Raw genomic sequence first — 22,638 nt, 5'->3', positions numbered from 1 at the left:
CATACTAACCCCCTTGTAGTGATTTTCATGTCCACGGACTATCGCCATGTCCGCGGAAATATCTAAAATCTGAGCGTGGTGAATGTAAATTTAAATAGTGTGCCCCATTTCCCCTTTGAAGTTGGCTCTGAAAAGAGCCGTTTTTTTGGGGTTTTTTTACAGATGCTTGACAGACACCTGTTATTTTGTATTTTTTTTCTTGTTTTTTTTTCTTACTTTACTCCTAAAATCTTCACATAACCTTCACCAAAGCAACCCTTACATTCCAAAATAGAAAGGCATTTCCCGTAAAAGATAAAGAAATGCCATCTTCTTTAAAATTAACAGCATTACTGGCATCAATATTCTCATTAATACAGACTAACATACCAGCTCTAAGCATGAAGGCACACATGCCTCGGTTGATGACACACCTAGCAATGTTTTGCTGAGGACAAAAAACTGAACTATTGTCCCATATTGCCCTAGGTAGTAATCCAGAATAAATTACTTTCGCATTTGGAAGGATCTTCATTACGGCTTGAACCAAGCGTTCCAAATCAGCCAACAAAGTAGGGGCACTGACGTTGCCCAAATGGAAAGCACCATAGTGCAAAACTACCACATGCGGACTGTTCATCGTGGCCATATCCTCACAAACTTGTACAATTCCCTGTACATTGCAATCAGGCACTGTGCTCCACACCCCCTCCACTGCTTTCACATCAAGGTTCTTTGCAACATGCCTGCATTCAGCGTACTGCTGTAAACCATGCACAAACATATCTCCGAGCACCAACACCCTGACTTTCTCCACTTCTGCCATCTTCACCACACATAGTCTATTTCAACACAAATCCACAACCTCGACATCTGATTGGCTGATCCGTACAGTCTTCTTTCCATGTTGGATTTCCTGGAAACACCCGGATGTAGCATGCCCTGTCCACAAACAGCCGCGGTGTCCGCATACGGCGTCCACTTTACTCTCTGTGCCATTCCCTCATTGCATACAGCAAAGCAATCACACAATAGGAATAAGGTCCTCAGAACACCCCCATTTTGTGAATTTTCGAACATTTCAGGACAATTATCATTTCATTATTCAACATATTAACATTACAAATATTATACTTTCATCTTGTACTCTGCACACAATGCTATGTTTCTCCATTAGTAGCTCAGTATACTAGATAGAATCCCATAGAACAATGCTATTTATATCAATGCATCGTTCAAAGCACTAATAACAGTATGATATTTATTGCAATATCCTTGACACTTTTTTCGCAACATTATAATAAAAATCCCTAGTACACAAATTCCATGAAAAGTACATGCACATGTGATGTCATCAGTGATTTCATCGATGACATTTGCGATGTCATCTTTGATGTCCTGGGTGTTAGTCTTAGCAGTGCACGGTGGTGGCGCGAGTTATTTTTCATAGCTTACCATAACTTGCGATTTTCAGGGGTCTTTCGGCTGTACTTAGAACCATAACGTCCCTTAAACAAACTTTTTTTAATATCACGCAAACAATATACAAACATGGCGTGTAAAAACCAACTTCTCACAGTTGGCTTTACACAGAATGTTGCAAAGTAAGAATTTATGCTTGTTCACAGTGAAGGTCAGCTGCTTCTATTTTTTTCTCGGGCCCCGGAGAGGCTCACGAAGCAGACTATAAGGTTGTATTGTGTTTTGACCTTGACAGACAGAGATTGTGATGAAAGACTTCTCTTGAAGGAGTGTTGCTAAAATGTAAGAGAAGATAAGGATGAAATTTCTGAAACAAAACCACTTTTATATATTATATCACTATGCGAAAGATCGTTCGCACACGCGGAGTCGTATTTTGGGACTGCACTACTCGTAGACAATGGAAATTGCAATTGTACAGTAAGTAACCCTTTAGATTATTTTATACCAAATATAATTACAATAGCGTAGCATTAAAGACCGCTCAAGTTAAACTTGTTCGTTGAAAGTGGCATAATGTTTTCTACCACGCACCATCACCGCCGAATTGATCCCCTGTCGTTTAGAGGCCTCTGAAAAAGGCAGACGACACAGGGTGGGTTAATAGAAATAATTTAACCGGTCTATAGGCGGTCAAGCGCTCTACTCGCTGTGCCACTTCACTGTAGCCTGTCAAGTGGCACAGCGAGTACAACGCTCGCTTTGACATCCGTGTACAGCTTGCTAACGCAAGTTCGAATCCTGGCAAGGCCAAACTCAGCCTTTCATCCTTCCGTGGTCGATAAATGAGCACCACACACCGTGGTTAATAATAAGCACCGCTTAGATACCTCACAGTTCTTAGCGCTATATGAATGGGAAAATATTATCATTTTATTATTAACATACTCCGTTGCACTATCTTCGATAGCAAATAGTTTCACGCCCTAATAAATAAAATGATGATTTTTAGTGAAGATCGGCTGGTGAGACTAATTTATGTTTTTAAAACGGGTATGTGGCCCCATTTTGCCTATGTCACAATTTACAGACTCCAGCGGATGGGGTCTTCAACTGCCAGGTGCAGGTCCAAATATGCAACTTCATGACCCTCACCATTTTATGGGACACTCGCCAAGGACCAATATGCCCTTACGCAGTACTAGCTGCTACAAACAACATACCAACCAATAGGGTGGTCTAATGGCTCGTTGTTGGAGCAACCTTCCGATTATCAGAGCGACCATTTACTGCTTTTATCATAAACCAACAGCCTATCTACCGCAAAGGAACAACGCCTGGCTCAAAATAAACTTTTGCTGATCGACAGCAGAGACAATAGCAAATCGCTGAATATTCACTAAACATTTCATGTGAAATAAATGTACTTTACCAAATGTACAATCCTGCTGTTTACTTTTAAACCACAGTTTCATATTCCGAATTGTGGCGCACTGAGTTGTAAGCTGATCTAACACTCTCTGTACCGCAAAGGAACATTGCGTGCCTCAACATGAACTTTTGCGGATCGACAACAAAGACCAATGCAAATTGCTGAATATTCTCTAAACATTTGATGTCAAATAAATGTACTTTACAAAATTTACAATCTTGCTGTTTGCTTTTAAATCACGGTTTCATATTCCGAATTGTGGCGCGCTGTGTTGTGACATAATATGTGTTGTCTTCTGGGTTCTGTGTAAAGTCACTTAGGACTGCAGAGGACTGGGCGCGTTTGATGATGCACCCTGTAACGTCACGGAGAGAGACGGGGAATATGAATGCTTTGATAATATCAGGCTTAGGGGCGGGAGATATGATTTAGTGTTGCAAAAGCAAGTCAGCCAGGTCAATAGCGCCAGTCATAGGATTATCACATAATGTCGGCGCACACCAGCCGGATTTATCGTTTCTTTAGTGGACAGAAAGTCGGTTGACGCCCATAGCAAATTGTACTATTAGCAGACAAAAGGAGTGGTCTTAAAACACTTTCACCCTGACAACGAACAATACAAACAACGTTCTCAGAACACCCCCATTTGTGTAATTGCAACAATTTCGGGACACCGCGAGTGTTCTTAGAACACATTCAACTAGACAGATTACAATACGGACAGCGTCCTGAGGACACCCCCAGTTTGTGTATTTACGAACAATTAAGTACACCGCGAATGTTCATAGCTCATTTTTACCTTCCTTGCGAACAAAAATGACACATACTCCTTCTTCTAAAAACCCCACCATTTAGTTTATTTACAAATCGAATGCAACAAAAACGTCTAGAACATAAAAAACAAAACATTGAACCTATCTCATACTCCCCCACTCTCCCCAAACACTCTTACACACCAACACACGGCACTAAATACAATTTTTTATCCACGTTTCACCGCACTGTACGCGGTCGACGGCGAATACAAGATGGCGGGCGCCACAGAAAATCTGACGCGCTCCACGCCCCTCACCGTCCAATCAGCGAACACGTCGCATGTCCGCGGACATGACGCAAGGCCATGGGCCAATCGGGGTGCTGTCCGCGGAGCAAACAGGGAAGTTCGTCCGTGAAGCGAACACAGATATCACTAATTTTTTTGCCTTACGTTTTGGTCATTTTATAAAAAAATACTGGACGGATTTACACCAAATTTGCAAAAGCACGCTTTCGGGACCAAGCCCCCGCTCCTGCCGCAAATTTGGTGTAAATCCGTCCAGCGGTTTGGTCTGTGGTCGTGCGCAAAGTTTTTCCCATTATGTCTATAGGAAAAAACACAAGTTTTGGGACCCCCCTATAACTTTTCCCCCCCTGGACGAATCCTCACCAAACTTTGCAAATAAAATTCAGAGTGGGCCATATACTTTTTTGCAAAGTTTGGTGAGGATTCGTCCAGAGGGAGCAAAGTTATAAGCCACCCAAAAAATGCTCTTCCTATGGAAACACCAACTTAACCATAACTATAACTACATGGACGCTGACGCGTCCATGTAATATCTGTATCAACACAAGACATGATGTAAATGGTGATGTGATTATAAACTTGGCTGATAACATTTATTAGGGATTAATCCCTGCTCAGACTACTGAAGACCTGTTCTTCAACTCTGAGCTGTATAAATGCAATTCGTAGTTGAAGACGGTTTCCTGTCGTGAAGCCTGACATTGCTATGTTGCAAAGAATACGGTGTAGCCTGAATGCGAAAAGAAAAGCGCGTTGGAGAGATTCACTGTTAAATGAAAACTTTGTAAAGCATCCAGCAACTGTGACTCGCTAATCACCAACATGGCCTTGGGTACAGTGCTTTCCTTTCAACAAATAAATGTAGAAGTAGAATACGTCATTTGAGCCAAGTCACACATGCCACAGCACCACCCAGTACCCATTAATGGAAGTTTTATCTCTAGTTCAGAGCTACATGAGCAAAGCATTGTTGGTATGCAAATTAGCCCAAAAGCTTGCCAATTGTACTTTCACATTTCAGGTAGAAGTTTTTTCACACTTGTTTAAACCCACCATAAATGTGTTGGTGTTTGCAACAAATAAATTCGAAATTTGCTAATCTAGTTACAGTCGAACTTTAGCACATTAGATCTCGAAATATGGGTTGTAAATAGATTTATTTTATTTATTTTTTACATTTGTAAAGCGCACAAAAACCCGTGGGCATCAGGGCGCTTTTTACCAGTTACATGGGACCAGGTTGGGCAAAGGTGCAGATACAGAATTACATGCATTTCAGTCATGTGGATCAGTTATGTGGCCACAGGATTAGGGCATGGGTACAGAGATATAATTACAGGCATGGTAACACAGCTACAGATCGCCAGAGTCAGATTCACAGGTTTAAGCCAGAACAGCATATACCTAAGTGCCGGCAGGCTGCGGTAGAGGGCTATTATGTGGAATTATGTGTTGAGGGTTTTGCGGAAGACCCAGTATGATTCTTCGCTGCGAGTGCAGGTGGGAGTGAGTTCCAGTATTTGGCAGCCAGAACTGGGAAACTGGACCCTCCCGCTTTGATTCATTTCAACTTAGGTTGGAACCGCCTGTGGGAATGTGGGTCTCTGGTAGGTCTATTGGAGTGTACTTTATTAATGTTCTGAGCTAGGTAAGGAGGGGCTGCGTTGGAGATGCACTTGAAGGTGATTGAGAGAGTCTTAGATAAAATTCCATCCTTGATGGCTAACCAGTGGGCAGCTCTTCGGGCAGCCGAAATGTGTTCAGAACATGGGATATTGAGGGCAGGACGTAAGGCATTGTTCTGGATGGTTTGAAGTCTTTTTAAGTTGTGGGTGGATGTGCCAGCGAAGAGGACATTGCAGTAATCGATCCTGGCGCCGATCACTGCCCGGGCGATAGTTAGACAATTGTCTGAGTAAGAAGGGCCTTGCTGCATTGAGCAGTCTCGATGGTATAACCCTGTGAGCTGGAGAAGAATCTGTGTGTCATTGACATAGTTGGTGCAGGCTATGCCGAGCGAACCCAGGTGGTCAAAGAGCGGTTTTGTGAAAATGTTGTAGAATGGAAGCAAGACACTGGATCCTTGTGGGACCCCGCAACTGATTGTGGATGGAGTGGCACAGGCATTGCCGGCAAATACTTTCATTGCTCTCCCTTGGAAGAAGGCAGCAGATGAGGTCAGGTGGTGGCATAAGATGTTGTGATCCACTAGATTGAAGGCCACAGACAAATTGAGGAGGAGAAGCATGGGCAACTTTGGGTTGTCTATGTGGGAGTCTAATTGAATTTTCAGGTCCAGGAGTGCAGACTCCTTTGCCGTGGCCCGGTCGGAAACCAGATTGACAGGTGCCTAGGATTTGATTGGTTTATAGGTGACATTGAATTTGTAGATAGGCTGCTCTATCTAGGATTTTTAGTAGCAGTGGGACAGTGGTGATCGGTCAGTAATTGTTGCGATAGGGGGGTCAAGTGTGTGTTTTTTCTTTTTTCTTTAGTAGGGGGAGGACCCAAGCTTCTTTAAGGCAGGAGGCTACTATGCCTGTGTTGAAAGAAGCATTGATGAAGGGTGTGATGAAGGGGGATAGTTCAAGGGCACAGTCTTTGATTAATGGAGCTGGGCAGATATCCCCTTTGCATCTTGAGGGCTTTAGACTTTGAAGGATACGAGTGGTTTGCTGTATGGGGACCCTGTTGAAGTGGAAAGGTGGGGCAGCAGGCGTGTAAGCTTACGGTGTGTGCATGTGCAGAGATTGTTGCATAATGTTTGCTTTTTTTGCCTTGATTTTTGAAGGGCGCTCTGAATGGTATTGTACCAAGTGTAGATTTGGGTGGGGGGGTGTTGGGGAGGGGATTTGAGGAGGGGGATGTGGGGAGATTGGTGTTTCCAGTTCTTTGAGGATGGTGAACAGTTCCTTGGAGTCTGAGCTAGCATTGGCAATCCTAGTGTTGGGGGAGGAGGCCTTGGCAAGTAGAATTGCCTTTTTGTACTGGTTCGTGAGGATGGAAAAGGCCCGTTTCGAGGACTCAGATGGGGAGTTTTTCCAATTCGACTCAGCCAGTCTTTTTTCAGTTCTGAGAGAGGCGTGCTCTTGAGTGTACCAGGCGTTAATGTGGACAGCTGATTTCGCTTTTTTGGTAGCTAGGGGAGCAATGGTATTGATGGCATTAGTGAGAGTGGTGGAGTAGTGTTCTAGGAGCACTGGGTCAGTAGTTTCTAGGTTGTCGGGATTGAGGATGTAGAGGAACGGGATGAGGTTTTCCTTCGTGAGTTTGCATGCACTACGGGCAGAGTTGAATGGAGTGGGGCTGATAAAGGGTTTGGGCCTGCTGGGAGTGAGTAGGTGATGACATGGTGGTCTGACCTTGACCATGGTGAGTTCGCTTTAATGGTAGTGTGACAGTTCATGTCTGCTAGCCAGTCCAAGGTGCGTTCCTTGTTGTGGGTAGGGTTGTTAATACGTTGGTTGAACCCAAGGGCGGCGAGGGCTGTGTCCAGTGATGTGGCTGGTAGGTCCAGGGGGTGGTCATTGAGGCCTTAATTTAGGTCCCCTAGAAGGATCCTTTGAGATGTAGGCTTGTGGATGTCGCTTTGCATGAGGAGTACGTTTTCTTCAAAGGAGAGGACAGGGCCTGGTGGGCAGTATGATATGATTAGGTTATTTATAATGCGCTTAATACCCAGAGGTTTCTAAGCGCAGACCCAGGGATCGGACCTTTGTTGCTCCGGGACGTCTTGCTTCTAAGTACGTTGCCCCTGAGCTCTCCTCCCGAAACGAGAATCGAGAGTGTTAGTGGGGGAGGTGGTCCATTTGAGTGAGAGAATATCACAGTTGTTGTTGAGCTAATCGGGTATTTGTCTGATGGTGTGGTGATGCTTTGCGATAAAGGCCATGCCACCTCCTCTAGAGTTTGATCTGTCACTTCTATGAATGGTGTAGCCCATGGGGTGGGCGAGCGCTAACATAGGGCCAGAAGCTGGATTTAGCCAGGTTTCAAAGATGGTCAGGGCATCTAAATTGTTTTTAATGATGAGGTCGTGGAAGTCTAAGGTGTGTGCGGGCAGGGAGTGGGCGTTGATAAGGGCTAGATTGAGGTCATGAGCAGAGGTAAATCAGAGGTAAAAGGCACGTTCTGCCCTGGTAAGGAGCTGTTATTAGGATAGGCGAGGCAAGCTTTGTTAGTTTTAGGTGGAGGAGGTTTGCTGGCGTTGGTCATGGTTGCAATGTTGGTGTCAGGCCTAGGGGCGACATTTCGATTGGGCAATAGGATGGAGCTAGCATTAGGCATGGCAATTGTACTATAAGTGGGCTCAGAGGCAATATTGAGTACTGGAGCAGGAGCAATGCAGTCATTAGGCACAGGAACATTACAATCATTAGATACAGCATTTGGCATGGCAATTGTACTAGCAGTGGGCTCAGAGGCAGTATTGGGTATTGGTACTGGTGCAGGAGCATTGAAATCAATGGTTGCATGTGTATGTCTTCGTATAGGAATGTGGCCATTGTTGGAGTTTAGGGTGCCAATGTGGGTTGCGCAATGTGAGTAATCTTCTGTGTGGGTGAACTTGCTTGTCAGGCTTCTTGCTTGAGAGTGCTGGAGCACTGTAGGACCTGCTAGTGGGTAATGGGTGTGAGGTGAAATCTTTGTCCTGGTGAGTTAAAGGTACAGGTAAAAGCTGACTGGTTTTAGGTATCTGCTGCAAGAGGGGTAACTGAGCCCGTACCCAGAGCGACTGAGCATGGGTCGCTTACCTTTGAAGGCAGTTCTGGAGCCAATGCGGGAGTTGCGGGCTGTAGCTGAAAGAGGATTTGCACAGAGAGCAAGGGTGCGGCGGATACGACTTGAGTCGGGCGTTGCGATGCTGCATGTTGTGTTGTACTGAGGCTGTTTCCATGGAGGGGTTGGAGCAGGCATAGGTACGGGTAGGCTTAGTACTTGTTGGTTGGGCGTTCGATAGTAAATCGGGAGAGGGGGTGGTAGTGTCCCTGGGACGAAGAGATGGAATTGGAACACAGTGATTTTGGCCCAACATGCCATTCTCATTACCGGCATTATACGGCTAGGCTCCGGAGAGGGCCAGACAGGGTATTTCAAAGGCTTTGTGTGTGGTCCTTGGCCTCCATGGTTTCCTGGTATGAGTTGGGCAGGTGGCCAATCAGGGTAGGATGGAGGCAGGCTGAGAGCCAGAGCCTGGAGCTCTACGGATCGTAGTTGCCGCGGCAGCCGACATCTTAGTAGAACAAAGTGATTCCTTATTGTAAAGCCCAGCAAGGCTTACCTGCATTGTGTTGCCTTCCTTGTGTGGCAGCAGGCAGGGGAGAAGTGTGCACTCTTGTGCATCTGCTTTAATACAGGGCCAGACAGGGTATTTCAATGGCCTTGCGTGTGGGCCTTTGGTGGGTATCGGGTAATATCCCCATAAATAATGCTGCCATACATATAGTCGCCAGGAAACGGCATAGGCGACATTATTTATGGGAACAATATATGGAGTAAATGTGAGTGGGAATGTGGGGTTGCCCCCCCCTTTCCCTTTAAAAAAAACATGGGTGTCACAGGGTTGTCCCCCGCAGGTTCCATATGGTAATTGCACTGCAAAAAAACAGCGCCATTCTTGTATAGCGACATTTTGGGGGCGCCTCTATTCGGCAAATTGGACAGACAGGGTGTCACCTATACAAATTACGCGGATGACACCCAGATCCTCATTCCCCTTTTGGCCAACTTCACCTCAGATACAGCCTTAGTAAACGAAATATGCATCCTCATTCAGGCTTGGATGGCAACCCATGGCCTCTGCCTGAATGACGATAAAACGGAGATCCTGATCCTTGGCTCGGCTTACAACCTAAAAAAACTTGACACTAACTATAGTGCCTTCAACATTGATGGTATTATAATTACAGTCGCCAAAGAGGTGAAGACACTTGGCTTCTATCTGGATTCCACGCTAACTCTAAAAAAACAGATAAACTCCTTGGCCTCATCCACTGTTTACACCGGCAAAATCATTAGAGCATGTAGACCTTTCCTCTCACTAGCAAGCTGCATTATCCTAGCTAATGCTCTCATTTTATCAAAATTGGACTAATGTAATGCTCTGTACCTAGGATCCAACAAATGCATCATCAACAAACTACAGACACTGCAAAATAATGCACCCCGAACGGCCCTGAACCTCCCCACTAGAGAGCATATATCCAATGCTAGGAGAAACCATCACTGGTTGAAAATTAGCAACAGGATCCTCTTTAAAACTGTGTCATTAACCTTCAAATGTCTCAATAACGCAGCCCCTCCATACCTGAAGGAAAGAATAACTAGGAAAACCTCTGTACGACCTTCTAGGATATCCAATTCCTACTGCCTTCAAATACCTAGATTCAGACAAAAAAAACAGGAGGCAACAGCTTCCCAGTAAAAGCGGCCCAGCACTGGAATGCCCTACCAGTTGAGCTCAGAAGGGATCAGTCCTATTACAGCTTCAGACACAACACCCTCACCTGGTTACGCCTCAACAACCATTAAGACTAATGATCGCAGTTGTATGTTTACGTGTATGTTTCCTACTTGTACCTCTCAACATTTGTCACTAAGCCTCTCTGTACCCTTCTATGCCTTTAACTAAGCTTTAAGTATTCTTGTTGTGCTGTGTGCCCAGTTACCTGATGGTTTGGTGTGCCCTACAAATTAATAAACAAACAAAAATTATCACATGGAACCCTTCGTTGGGAGTTGGCAAAGCCTGGCGGCCTCCATGGTTTCCTGGTATGAGGCAGGCAAGTGGCCAATCAGGGTAGGGTGGAGGCGGGCTGAGAGCAAAACCTGGAGCTCTACGGGTCGTAGTTGCTGCGGCGGCAGCGGCCATCTGAGTAGAACAAAGTGATTCCTTTATTGTAAAGCCCAGCGAGGCTTACCTGCATGGTGTTGCCGTCCTTGTGTGGCATCGGGCAGGGGAGAAGTGTGAAAACCTGTGAATCTGCTTGACTACAGATCCAGACGGGATATTTCAATGGCCTTGCTTGTGGGCCTTTGGTGGGGGCCGAAAATATAAAATGTGAAAGTGATTGAAGCTCCTGAGAAGAGGACATAACACGAGTTCGGAGTTACGCAGAAACCTGTGCATTTCCCTCTGGGACCACTGCAAAAGATTTAGGACTACAGGTGTTTGGCAGTAAACCCACTTGGTAGCAGTCTGTACCACACAGATTCACTTGGTAGCTGTGGCTGAGAAGTCAGACTTCCCTCAAGAAGAGTTAGGCTGTATACAGGGTATTCACAATAGGTCAAGAGAACACAATAGAACAAGTAAACACCGACCAGGGCTTGGTATAAAAGAGATATAATTATTTATTTAAAACCACATCTAGGAAAACACACAGGCACTAATAGTAAGCAATTCAAAAACACGGTCACTAAAAGATATACACTCCCTTAAAAGAATATTAGACAAGTCTTAAGTAAAGCCCCACTTATTTTCAGACAACGGTGAGCGCTTAACGTAGATGGCACTCTAATAATTCTTTTTAAAAAGGGAGAGAAAAGCAGAGAATAAATTGAAACAGATCCCAACAGTTTTTCACGAACACAACAAGAGAGGGAGGCAAAGTAACACCGTGAATTCAGAGTCAGTAGGCCGGATCCGCTTTAAGAGGATCAAAACGAAATGTGTCCAAGGTCACACGGTTGCAGTGCACAAAAGTCTTGTAACGGTTCAAAAAGGAGTTGGACCAAAGAAAGGGACCAGTTAGAGGGTCAAGGCGGCCAGCCCAGTCCAGAAGGTTAAGGGATTTTTATTACCTTGTAGCAATCTTTAGAAAGGGAGGCCTGGCGAACAACATTGATGTGATCTTAAAGTGGTGAGAACACTCCAAAGGGGGCAGTTGTTCCTGGCAACGGATGCAAGTTGGTGCTTCGTCCAGGGGAAGAGAGGATCTCGTCGGGGAGGAAGTCAGGAGTCCGTTGCACTGCCAGGGAAGAAACCAGCCGCAGAGTTTCTCAGGTACAAGGAGCGGTCTGTTGATTCGCGGTCCAGTGGTAAGTGGCTATCCGGTTGCCGGGGTGCTTGGCACGGGCAATTCGACCACAAGCCGGTCTGGGGTGCGAAGAGAAGAAGGCAAACTGGTTGTGCCCACCAGTCAGGGGAAGAAACCTCTCCAGTCGGGAGATCTTCTCTGTCTTTGGGAAGTGGTGAGTCGGGTCCGCAGGGCTCCACCGGTGGTGTCGTCGTGGTAGGTCGGCTCAGCTTCTCCCTCGTCGGATTCTCAGGTCCTGTGGCGACTTCCGACGTTCCAGTCCCAAAAGCCCTGCTTTTATGCAGCATACCCCCATTCATTCAGCCTAGCTGTCAATCAAACATGCTCACCACTTGGGCCAGTCACACAAGAGTGCGACTTGAGTTACCAAGGTAACTCAGTCCAGGGTGCCTAAACCCCCTCCAACACCCCCTGTGGTACCCAACTTGGGTTGGAGTCACAGAAGAGAACACAGACGCCATTTTAGAATCGAGTCCTGGCAAAAAATACCAACCGGTGAATTAATATTAATTAAATAAACCGGCGGTATGTTCGAGGCTATGAAAATTAAATAATTAAAGTTGGTAGCCTCGAACAAGGGGAAAATCCCAACGGGAAATATTTGCGGTCGAATATAAAAAGTAGTATCCACTGCCAACAGCCAAAACTCGGTCAGGGGGGACGGAGACGTGCCCCCTCGACTAACAGACCCCGGGGCAATCGAATTGCCCCGATCAGTACGTCCACAATATGATGGTTTGTACTGGTTACTGTTAATAATTTGGGACTAGTAAAGCCAATGGTGACTTTACATGCCCTGGGAGACAGTAGTCAGTCCCAGGGTATGGAGTCTATGGTGGGGTGTCACTATGACACCCCTGTGTTACTGCACGGAGGGTTCTGTGTAACACACATAGTAAAAACACATAAGACCCTATGGAGTAAAGGACCCCATAGCCCATAAAACACCTTAACAGTCAAAGGAACACCATAAATCATGTCCACGAGTGGAAGAAAGAGTCTCACTCTTGGCAGGAGAAAAAAACAAACTCCAGAAATCCAGCAAAGCTGCTGGGGGACTCACTAGGTTAGGAAATTCAGCCTAAAGAGAGAATTCTCCCTAACATTTGGCGATGATGTAAATAGTCCTCATTTTGCTGCAAGTGTTAAGCAATTGATCACTTCATATCAATTATACATTAATCTATCTGTTATACATTTTTAGTACTGCCTCAAAGTGGTACTTATAAAAAGTAATCATGTAGCCTTTCTGCACATACTGAATAGTTTGGTTCTTTTTTGTCCGTTTCTGTTGTAATAAGGAGTTTTAATAGACGTTGTGCAAACCCTCCAATCAGTGAGCACCTTCCTCGGATTAATCTACATTTTGCTATAAAAATACTCAATTTCGCCTTCGCTCATGTGCAAAGAGAAATTACTTGCTGCTCTTTGTGCTAATTAATGATGCATACTTTTATCAAATTCGTATCTGTCTTGCTGGTCTTAATTCTAAGGTTGTTTGACTGCAAACTGCTATTGTAGTTGTTTTCCATCTATGCATTCTACTCTTACAGACACTCTTAACTATCTGCCTATAAAGAGATTTGTACTTCTAAATCCAGTGAATCAGGGAAACAAGTTGTCTACTAGAATAGCATCTTCTAAGACTACCTTTAATTTCTACACTGGTACGACGTTGGAGGTCTTCCAGTTAGTAAATAGAGGAGATTCCACCAACAGATTTTTTCAAAACAGTACACAGAAAAGAATTCTGTTCGGCAAACACGCGGGCTACTTTCCTCAAATGCTGCTCTTATTGTTGCTCTGGAGTTGATGCTGAAAATAGGCAAGCGCCTTCTAAGGAGAAGGAGATATCTTTTTAAAGGTATCGCAGCCTCTGATGCTACTTCCCAACTCCTCTTATTCTTGGCATGTCAATTCCATTAAGTCAGAATGTGAATGAATAGTAGTGACTGCATGCTCTTATATGTATTGCTCATATTCAAAGCACTTTGCATTGTTTTATCTATAACCTCTTTCTCCCTTGCCTATTTTATTCTCCTTGCTCTGACTGACAATAGCAGAATGAGGGACACCATATTGGTGACAATGATTGTTTCCCCGTCTCCATCACTTTTTTTCATCTGCCACCGTAGTGCACAAAAAAGCCATGGTGCAAGCCTGGCATACTTGGAGTGAGTACGTACGAACACACCTCTCCTGTTGTGTTCACAAAACAGACAACCTCTTCAACATCTAATTCGTTATAAAGCAACCTTGAGGGTTGAGCCGTATACAAATGTGATTATTGGCAATACATTTTCGAACATTTTTGAGAGAGAACTAGAACCCGACACCGCTCAATTAAAATAAAAGGCAAAAGTAAAAGGCATGTGGTGTATCTTAAAAAATGCCAATGTTACAGTTAATTCAGTGTCTGCAAATTTGTTATAGTCCACCGTGTCAAGTTGATGTTTCTTTGCATAACCCCATAGATAACCCTGATATGTTGCAGTTCTGCATGCTAGTACTGAACTTTGGAGGTATTTGCATCAGATGAATGTCATTTTCATAGGGTGCATGGAAATAATGCATCATTTTGTCTGATGTCAATTTGATATGACATTGTGAGTAACTCTGGCCCATGTTCACTATGTTCCTTTCCCACTAAATAATGTGGGCGGGGCAGTGGGGTAGGGCAGCAAAGATCCATCCAAGAAGATCTTCAAATGTCAATATGCTACGGCCTTCTCAGTCGTATGCTGACTGTACTGTGCCAATTTCTGCATTGGAACGGTTGTATTCCTTTTTGTGTGGGCTATGCCTGCCGCATGGGTCAACTCTCCATATAGGGGCATGAATTAGGTCACATGTTACCAAATATGACTTGATGTGTTGGTTGGCCTAGTTGACAACCTTCACCTTTTTGTTCACACAAACATTTCTCCTAACAGTTTCTCTGATTTTGTTACTTTTTAAACAACTATTTGTTTTCATTTTTATGTATTTTTATTTATTATAAAACAAATGTTGATGACTGCTGTAAAGTTTCGTTTAAGATTAGTCTACATAATGTCTATTTAATTCACAATTTACCCAGCTGAGCCTTCACAGAGCACACTGCCATCTGTACAATGCTGGATCATCCAAACTCCAGTAATCTGAGGATGACCTATGAGAGGACTCTCCATTGAGTGGGTTATTTTCTTGATTCAGCAGCTGGTCATTTAAATTGAATTAATATATTGTTCACCCCCAAAAACCTTTGTCAGCAGTAATGTTCTTTGAGCTTTAATATCTGGTTCTCATTTATTTTTATTTATTAATTTCTATTGTGCCGGTAACTCGCAAGTCTCGGGGCGCAGATACATGGACACGTAAGACAAACATGAAAAGACGAGACAACTCTGGGTGCTTAGTGCATGTGACTGGGTGAACCTATTTGCAGGTTTTAGTTAAAGAGATGAATCTTCACCAGTTTGCGGAAGTGTAGGTAATTAGCTTCTTTTTTTTATGTTACTGGGCAGGTTATTCCATAGGCCTGCAGTGATAATCGGAAAGGATTTTTTACCCAGTCCAAGCTTGCATTTGTGCATTGCTACCGCAATCCTGTTTTGTTCAGCTGATCCTAAACTGCTGGTGGGTGCGTAAATGTGAATTTTGTATTTCAGGTACCCTGGTGCTTTCCCGTGGATGCATCTGTGGGCAAAGGTGAGGGCCTTGAATTGAGTTCTGTTTTCAACTCTAAGCCAGTGCAGCTCTTTCCTGAAGTTACTGATGTGGTCGGATTTGGATGTGTTCTTCATAATCCTGACCGCACTGTTCTGTATAATCTGATAGACTAGGGGGCATTTTGTTATTTGCGCCTACCATCAGAGCGTTCCCGTAGTCCAGGCAAGATAGGATGGTTGCCCTGGCCACTGTGGCACAGTTTCCCTCGGACAGATATGGTCTGATGGCTTTGAGAAGTCTGAGGTAGTAGTTGCATGTTTTTTTTTATAAATTGCGGCTGTGCTTCGGGCCCTAGTGATGCTTTCATCATCATGCCTAGTGTTTCGACTTTATCCAGGACCTTTCATCTGTGTATTTTCAATCTGGAATGAGCAACAATCTGGAGAAAGAGATTTTCTGGCCTTGTGGGATCCGAAGACCATCAACTCTGACTTCTTGCCATTTAGACTCATCCAGTTTGTCTATCCACTGTTCTATGATGGCATAGATCCTAAGTAAGTTGTCTTTTTGTGTGGTCCCCACTAAGCTCCATCACTAGCTGCGTATCATCAGCGTAGTTTGTGAAAAAGATGTTAGTATGATCTAGTACGTGGCATAGAAATCGGATGTACAAGTTGAACAGTAGAGGTGACATGCTGGCTCCCTGTGAGACCCCGCAAAGAATTTCTCTTTCTGTGGAGAATTCATCTCCCCAGTAGACCCGAGATGTCCTGTATTTACAAAATGACATTATCCATTTTTTTGCTGCTGATGAACAGTTAGCCGTTTTACCCAGTGCAATTTCGAGCAGATTGTGGTCTAGCAGATCGAAGGCCGCGCTGAGATCTAGTAGGATCAGAAGACGTGCTTTCCCTTTATCCATGATGCTGAGCATCTTTGTCTGAAGGTGTATCATGGCAGTCTCCGTATTGTTATTAACAGACTCAAACAGGTGCCATGGTCTAGGTCTGCATATTCCTTTGAACTGGCCAAAGATTAGAAGTTAAAACCTTTACCATTTTAGCAGTTGTGTGGTACTACACATGTGGGTGAGGTTCTTTGTGTATGGCAGGGTCTACTCACCAAGAACTATAATTCTGTGTTGCAGCAAGGGATATGCACATCAGTACTCTGGAGATAGCACAAGTTACCCTCATTGATAAAACGTCTTTGAATTTGCAGGGGTCTGCTTGAAATTCTTGCTAATCATAACCCTTTTCCATAGATGTCTTTCCTGTGATCATTTCAACTAGAGAGTATGGCTTTTAAATCCTCTGAATGCCAAAGTCTTTTACATGCAAAACAGTATTCCTGGGAGGGTTCAACAAGCTTCATATTGCCACTTAATATATGCATTTGTTGCTCTAAAACAGCCTGAGAGTTCTCCATTGGCATCTTCTTCATAAACTCCTCTTCAAAATGCCATTTGGAACTTTGTGGTAAATGTATGTGTTAACCATCAACAAGTTTGTATCTGTTTCAAGATACAGACCCTATAGCATCGCTCATCTTTGCCCCTGGAGCTATTCTGCCAAAGCTTTTAAGTCTTATTCTTCATGTTGTATTGTAAATTTAGCATTTTCGTCTTTTGTCTCAACCAGCTGTATATTATCACTGCTCCATATTTTGGTTTCCAGCAGTATGGTCATTTGTCATAGGTGCAGGTTTGCATTATTATTTGGAGTGGACCGTAGAGAGACGCATTCATGGATGGTAAGTGTCTACTCTTAATGGGTGATTTGGGTATTAAGAATAAGTGATTAATCCAGAACAGGACTGCAAGACTTGTCCTTGACCTCAAGCCCTGGGATCGATTCCAGCCCTGAAATCTCTTCATTGGCTCCGAGTGGCTGCAAGGATTACATTCATGACCCTTTGCATTGTCCAAAAAGCTTTCTGGGGACTGTGACCAAAGTACCTTCTACTCTCCCTCCGTAAATATCTTCCCACTCCAGCTATTCGTTCCTCCACCTCCAACTCCCTGAGGGTCAGTCGTTTATCCAAGCAATGAGTTGGTGGCAGATCTATGTCTTCGGCTGGGACCTTCCTCTGGAACAGCCTCCCCGCCACTTTGAAGCTTGAGGAGAACCAGTTCCGGTTCTGGAAGCACCTCAAGACCTTCCTCTTTGATTCTGCCTTCTCTCATCCTCTCCCCGGCTGATCTGTCTGCTTCAGCACCGTGCATCTGGTTACCCTCTGATTTCGGGCCCAGGTAGATGGCACACCCTGCCACGCACCCGCACTGCCTCTTGGCAACCCTTGCACTTGGGTCTGTATCTTTAACCCTACAGTCCCCTTATCTGTACTTATCAGACACCCCCTGTCTGTGCCTTAAACCTAGCACTTGCCATCTTGCTGGCTGGACTACAATTTGATGTTTTACCCCTTACTTCAGCATGTTCCACTTCTCCCCTCCCCTTGCACTTCCCCGTTCCCTCTCGCCTGCACTTGCACATTCTCAATGTCACTGGGCCTAGTGAGATGGTCGTTTTATTCTCCCTTCTTTCCCTCCCTTGCCTCTTCGCGCTCTGAAACACTTGTGTATGAGAGTGATACACATTAAATATTTCCTCAGAAATAACATTATGTTGCCTCTGCTCCTAATAATGTATCTGGTCAAACGAGCATTGAACCTGTAGTGGTACTCCAGGACTCCTTCACCATTACCAAAACAAGCCATTTTATGCCACTGAGAAAGCTCAGGGAGTTGAGATTTATGTGCAGCCTGCCTCTAGCAATCGAATGGTCAAATTCTGGCAGGACCAACTTGCCCTTCCAGCTTGCTACCTTGTTCAGTTGAGTACTATTAAGTTGGGCAATTGTATCAAAAATGATTAAAGTACAATTTCAAAATGTGAGTAATAAATAATATTCTATTATTAACCAGATGCATCCTCTGATAGAACAAGGTAGCAATCCACTTCCTTATGCACTGCGTTAACCTAGACTAAATATTCACATCCTGAGCCTACAGAATAGAATGAACGTATATATTAATGTGTTAGTACTATTTTATTATGAAATTGATTCTTTATTCCTTTATAACCATTTCTGGCATTACAAGAAAACTTATAGGGTTTATAAATGAACAGTATTTTACTTGTTTTGTGTAAAAAGGAGGACATTGGATAAGTGAAGCTTTTTGCAGTTTGATGTGCAGACTTCAACAATTTGCATAGAGTGCTACAAGTATGTTCTCTTGTACCATCAGTATGTCCTTCAACTTAAGATAATTTACCATAAAGCAAATCCAAGATTAGGTAATGCATTTCTAATTCCAAAGCTTTGTGCCAGTAAGCACTGTAACTCCACTAACCAAATTCATGTGATCTGAAATGTATAAGATGCCAAATCTGACTTTGCAGCATGTTTTTTTTAATAAACTAAACGTCTGATAGGTGACATATTTTTAAAAAATCATTGCAGTTGTGTTTTTAAAATAAATTGTATTTTTGTATTTGTTTTTTAATTATTCCTAGATTTGATCCGTATGGAAGAAATAAATTTGCCATATGCAGAATATGTAAAAGCTCAGTTCACCAACCAGGTTCTCACTATTGCCAAGGATGTGCTTATAAAAAAGGTGAGACTTGTTTGTTCTATTGCATGTTATACAAGCCTGGTAAAGTGTGTTTTTTCCTTATGATGTCTTTTACTTGGAATTTTGGGGCAATCTTTTTTTTTGTAAAATACATTTATTGGATTTTAACTTGAACAAGAGGTACGTGCAAAAATAAATCTGACTGAATGAATCAACTATTTACATAATGTTATGAATCTCAAAACCCTAGAAATACTAAACAAATAGCCCCTATCCCACCTTTTACCGTGCAGGATTTAAAATAAGGCTTAAGTGAGAAGCCTAGGGGTATTCTCCCATGTAGACTCCGAGAATCCTCTGTTCAGTTGGTCAGGGGAGGCCGGGGTTGTCCTCGGCAGAGTTACCTAGGAGAGACGCAGTATTCTAAGCAAAGAGATCCCAGAAGCCTTTATGAGTTATGCAGGTCCCATTCCTCTTAACGTCAGAGAGAGACAAACCAATTATCCTAGAACAACCCTGGAGAAAGGGGAAAACAAGACAAATACATAATCTCAGTTCCAACACTTCATTGCTTTTCCCCAGTTCAGCTCAAGGGAAGAGTTCTACCGGCCCAGGATCACAGAGGTCGGAAAGAGAGCACGTTAATACAAAGGGAATTACCTTTTGTCCACCAAACTAGGGCCAAAGAGTCTTCCCCCTATCCTTTACCAATCCCATTATAATGAGACATGGTATTCCCCCAGTTCCAAAAATACCCCACCCTACTATCCCTCAGCCTTTATGGGGTATCTCCAATCTCACCCCATCCCCATTTCCAACAAATATGAGGAAGAGGCCACTAAGATAAGTAAAGATTACCCATAGGAGTAACATGGGGACAGTAAGGGCAATGAACCCTAGAACGAACTCGAGTTGTCCCACTAATAGTCAGGCAGCGTTAGGCAGTTAAGTGACCATTTATACCTGACTGGGTTTTTCACTACAAAAGGTGTGGTTTGACAAAGATGGATGAGCGAGCTGGAGAAGCATTTAGGACCCGAGAAGCAAGGAAGCTGGGAGCTGGAGGAAGGATGAGAGCGGCGTGCTGAAACGCTGGCCCGGTGTGTGAGGAGGGCTGCATCATGGCTGGGGAGCCGTGTCTCCTGAGAGCCAGAGCAAGCCAGCTGGGACCCTGCTTGCAGAGTCCGTGCAAGTGCTTGTTCCCATGGGCTGTGTGCCGGGCCCAAGACTGCCTGAGGGGCAGGTGGTGAGACCCTGACCTTGACCCAAAGCATCCCGGAGAGACCGTTCACTAGCGCTACGCTACTCAGTGAGTTTTGCAGGAAAGGGAGGAAAAGCAAGATTGATAAGACTGCACAAAGCAGAAAGGAAGAAGCAGAAAGTATATTCTGTAAATCGCTGTATATTGAAAACTGTATATCACAATTATGTAACAGTCTTCTTTAAGCGCCCTTCTACCTCTGGGTTTGGAGCGCCATACAAATAAAATAAACAAACAAACAAACAAAGTAGAAAGAAAGCAAGTAAACGATGCGTGAGAGCGGCGCAGAAACAGAAGGACAGGAAGTAAACAGATTTAAAAGTGGGCAAGTAGCCTGGATGTAAAGTTAAAAGCGATCAGAAGCAAAGTAAAAAGAAAGTGCGAAGGCGCACAAGAAAGTCGAGAAGGCAAGCGGCCTGCAAGAAAAGTAAGGAAAAGATGCGAGTGAGTACGGAGAAGGAAAGTGACAGTATCAAAGGTGCAAGGATGCACAGCAAAGGAAAAGAAGTGCAAGTGGGCGCAGCCAAAGACAAGTGAGTGAAACAGAAGGGTAAAGGAAGCACGCTAAAGCAGGAGGTGCAAGAGGCACAGGAGTAGAATAGACTGGCGAAGAACAATGCAAGTATGCACAATAAACACCTGAAGATAAAAGGTACCAAGGAAAGTGCAAGTGAGAAATAAAGAGAGGGGGAAAGGATCAGAGTGGTCACGCTGAGGGAAAGCAAAGAGCCTGGCGTTTTCGAAAGCCTCTAATTCTACCTCATGAGAATAGTGTGTGTAAGAAAAGCTGTAAATAAGAAAAAGGCATATCCTGACCAACTGACTTTGTGTTTGGAATTAGAGGGGCCTAAACTTGGGGAAGAACACCCTGAGAAACCTAAAGAGGAACTGTGATATATTTTGTTTTGTGTTGAAAGTTGGAAGAGGCCTGTGCTTGGGCAAGGGAACCCGGAGAGGCCGACTTAAGAAACCAAAGTACACCTTGATACATACATATCTTTTGTTTTGTGTTGAAAGCTGGAAGAGGTCTGTGCTTGGGGAAGGGAACGCTGAGAGGCCCTGCTAAGTTGAAGACTTACTGGTTTGCTTTATGGTGTTAAAAAGACTGAAGTGTAGGGAAGGGAACCCAGAGAAACTTAAAAAGAGAATTGTGACATGTTCTTTTATGATGCCTGAACCTTGAATAAGTTGAAGCTTCGAGACTGGAACCTCGAGTAACTCAAAGACACTGAAGGTATTGTATTTCACTGCAAGGTCCCTGTGTCGAAGGTTTTGCAAGAAGCCCTGTTTAATTGAACTCCATTTTGATAAGCTTAAAACCACGCCTGGTAAGAAAGCCACCGGATACCAACCTTGGTTTCCCTATTTTTCTGTTGAATCGCTACTTTTCATTTTTAACAAAGGTTTAGACACATACAGACTTTTTATTTGGACTTTCAGGCACTGACGACCCTTGCAAGCATAATTTCACGGAAAGTTCCCTTTCGAGGTAGAGCTAGTTCGGTATAACACCAACCCTGAAACTTTAAATAAAGATTTTAACATCTTCCTTTCCCTTTCTGAGTCTGTGTCTCTCTTGTCACCATACCTGTCTCATACTTAGTATACCAGAAATAAACTAAAACTCAAGTAGATAACCATAATATAGCAACCTATATGTCGGGAAAGTCATTTGCAACCTATATGTCAGGAAAGTCATATATATTTTCACCTAAAGCCCACAAGAAGCTCCTCTTGGAACACCATTTGGGAAGAAATCGCCTTGTCCCACCAACACCAGGGATAATATCCAAGAGACCAACCACTGATGGACTAGGCGATCAGGTGACAAGAGCATGTGTCATCCCTTCTAGTTTTTGGCTTCACTTTCTGTCTGGAACCTCACTTCCAGCGGCCCTCTTGGATTGGTGCCATCACTTCCTATGGCCATCTTGTATCAGCCCTCTTTCCAACTGAAATCCACAGGAGACTCCTTTGAGAACACGGAAGAAGTTGCCTCATCCCAGCAACACCAAGGACCATATCAGAGAGACCAACCCCTGATGAACTAGGTGATACAGTGACAAGAGCGTGCGTCATCCTTCTGAACTCCCTAGGGGCTTCCAGCCAGGTGGATTCAGGTTTAAGGCGGAAAAGTGGAGGGTGAAGACCAGCCTCTTTGCCTATGCGCCTTTGCGTTACTGTGTCCTGCTACTTTTCTGTGAGTACCCT

General features: G+C 44.0%; 1 protein-coding gene across 1 annotated transcript in view; it reads left to right on the top strand.

Moving 5' to 3' along the window:
* Positions 1-22,638, top strand: part of CRIPT (CXXC repeat containing interactor of PDZ3 domain) — a 165,054-nt gene that overhangs the window by 117,299 nt on the left and 25,117 nt on the right. The window contains exon 4 of the mRNA XM_069608442.1: positions 19,105-19,208. Coding sequence (XP_069464543.1) covers positions 19,105-19,208 — 104 coding nt within the window. The remainder of the gene's footprint in view (positions 1-19,104; positions 19,209-22,638) is intronic.

The sequence above is a fragment of the Ambystoma mexicanum genome, chromosome 4q (genome assembly GCF_040938575.1).
Source record: "Ambystoma mexicanum isolate Mex_15411 chromosome 4q, UKY_AmexF1_1, whole genome shotgun sequence".
NCBI classification, from domain to species: domain Eukaryota; kingdom Metazoa; phylum Chordata; class Amphibia; order Caudata; family Ambystomatidae; genus Ambystoma; species Ambystoma mexicanum.
This window is presented reverse-complemented; position numbering and strand designations above follow the sequence as displayed.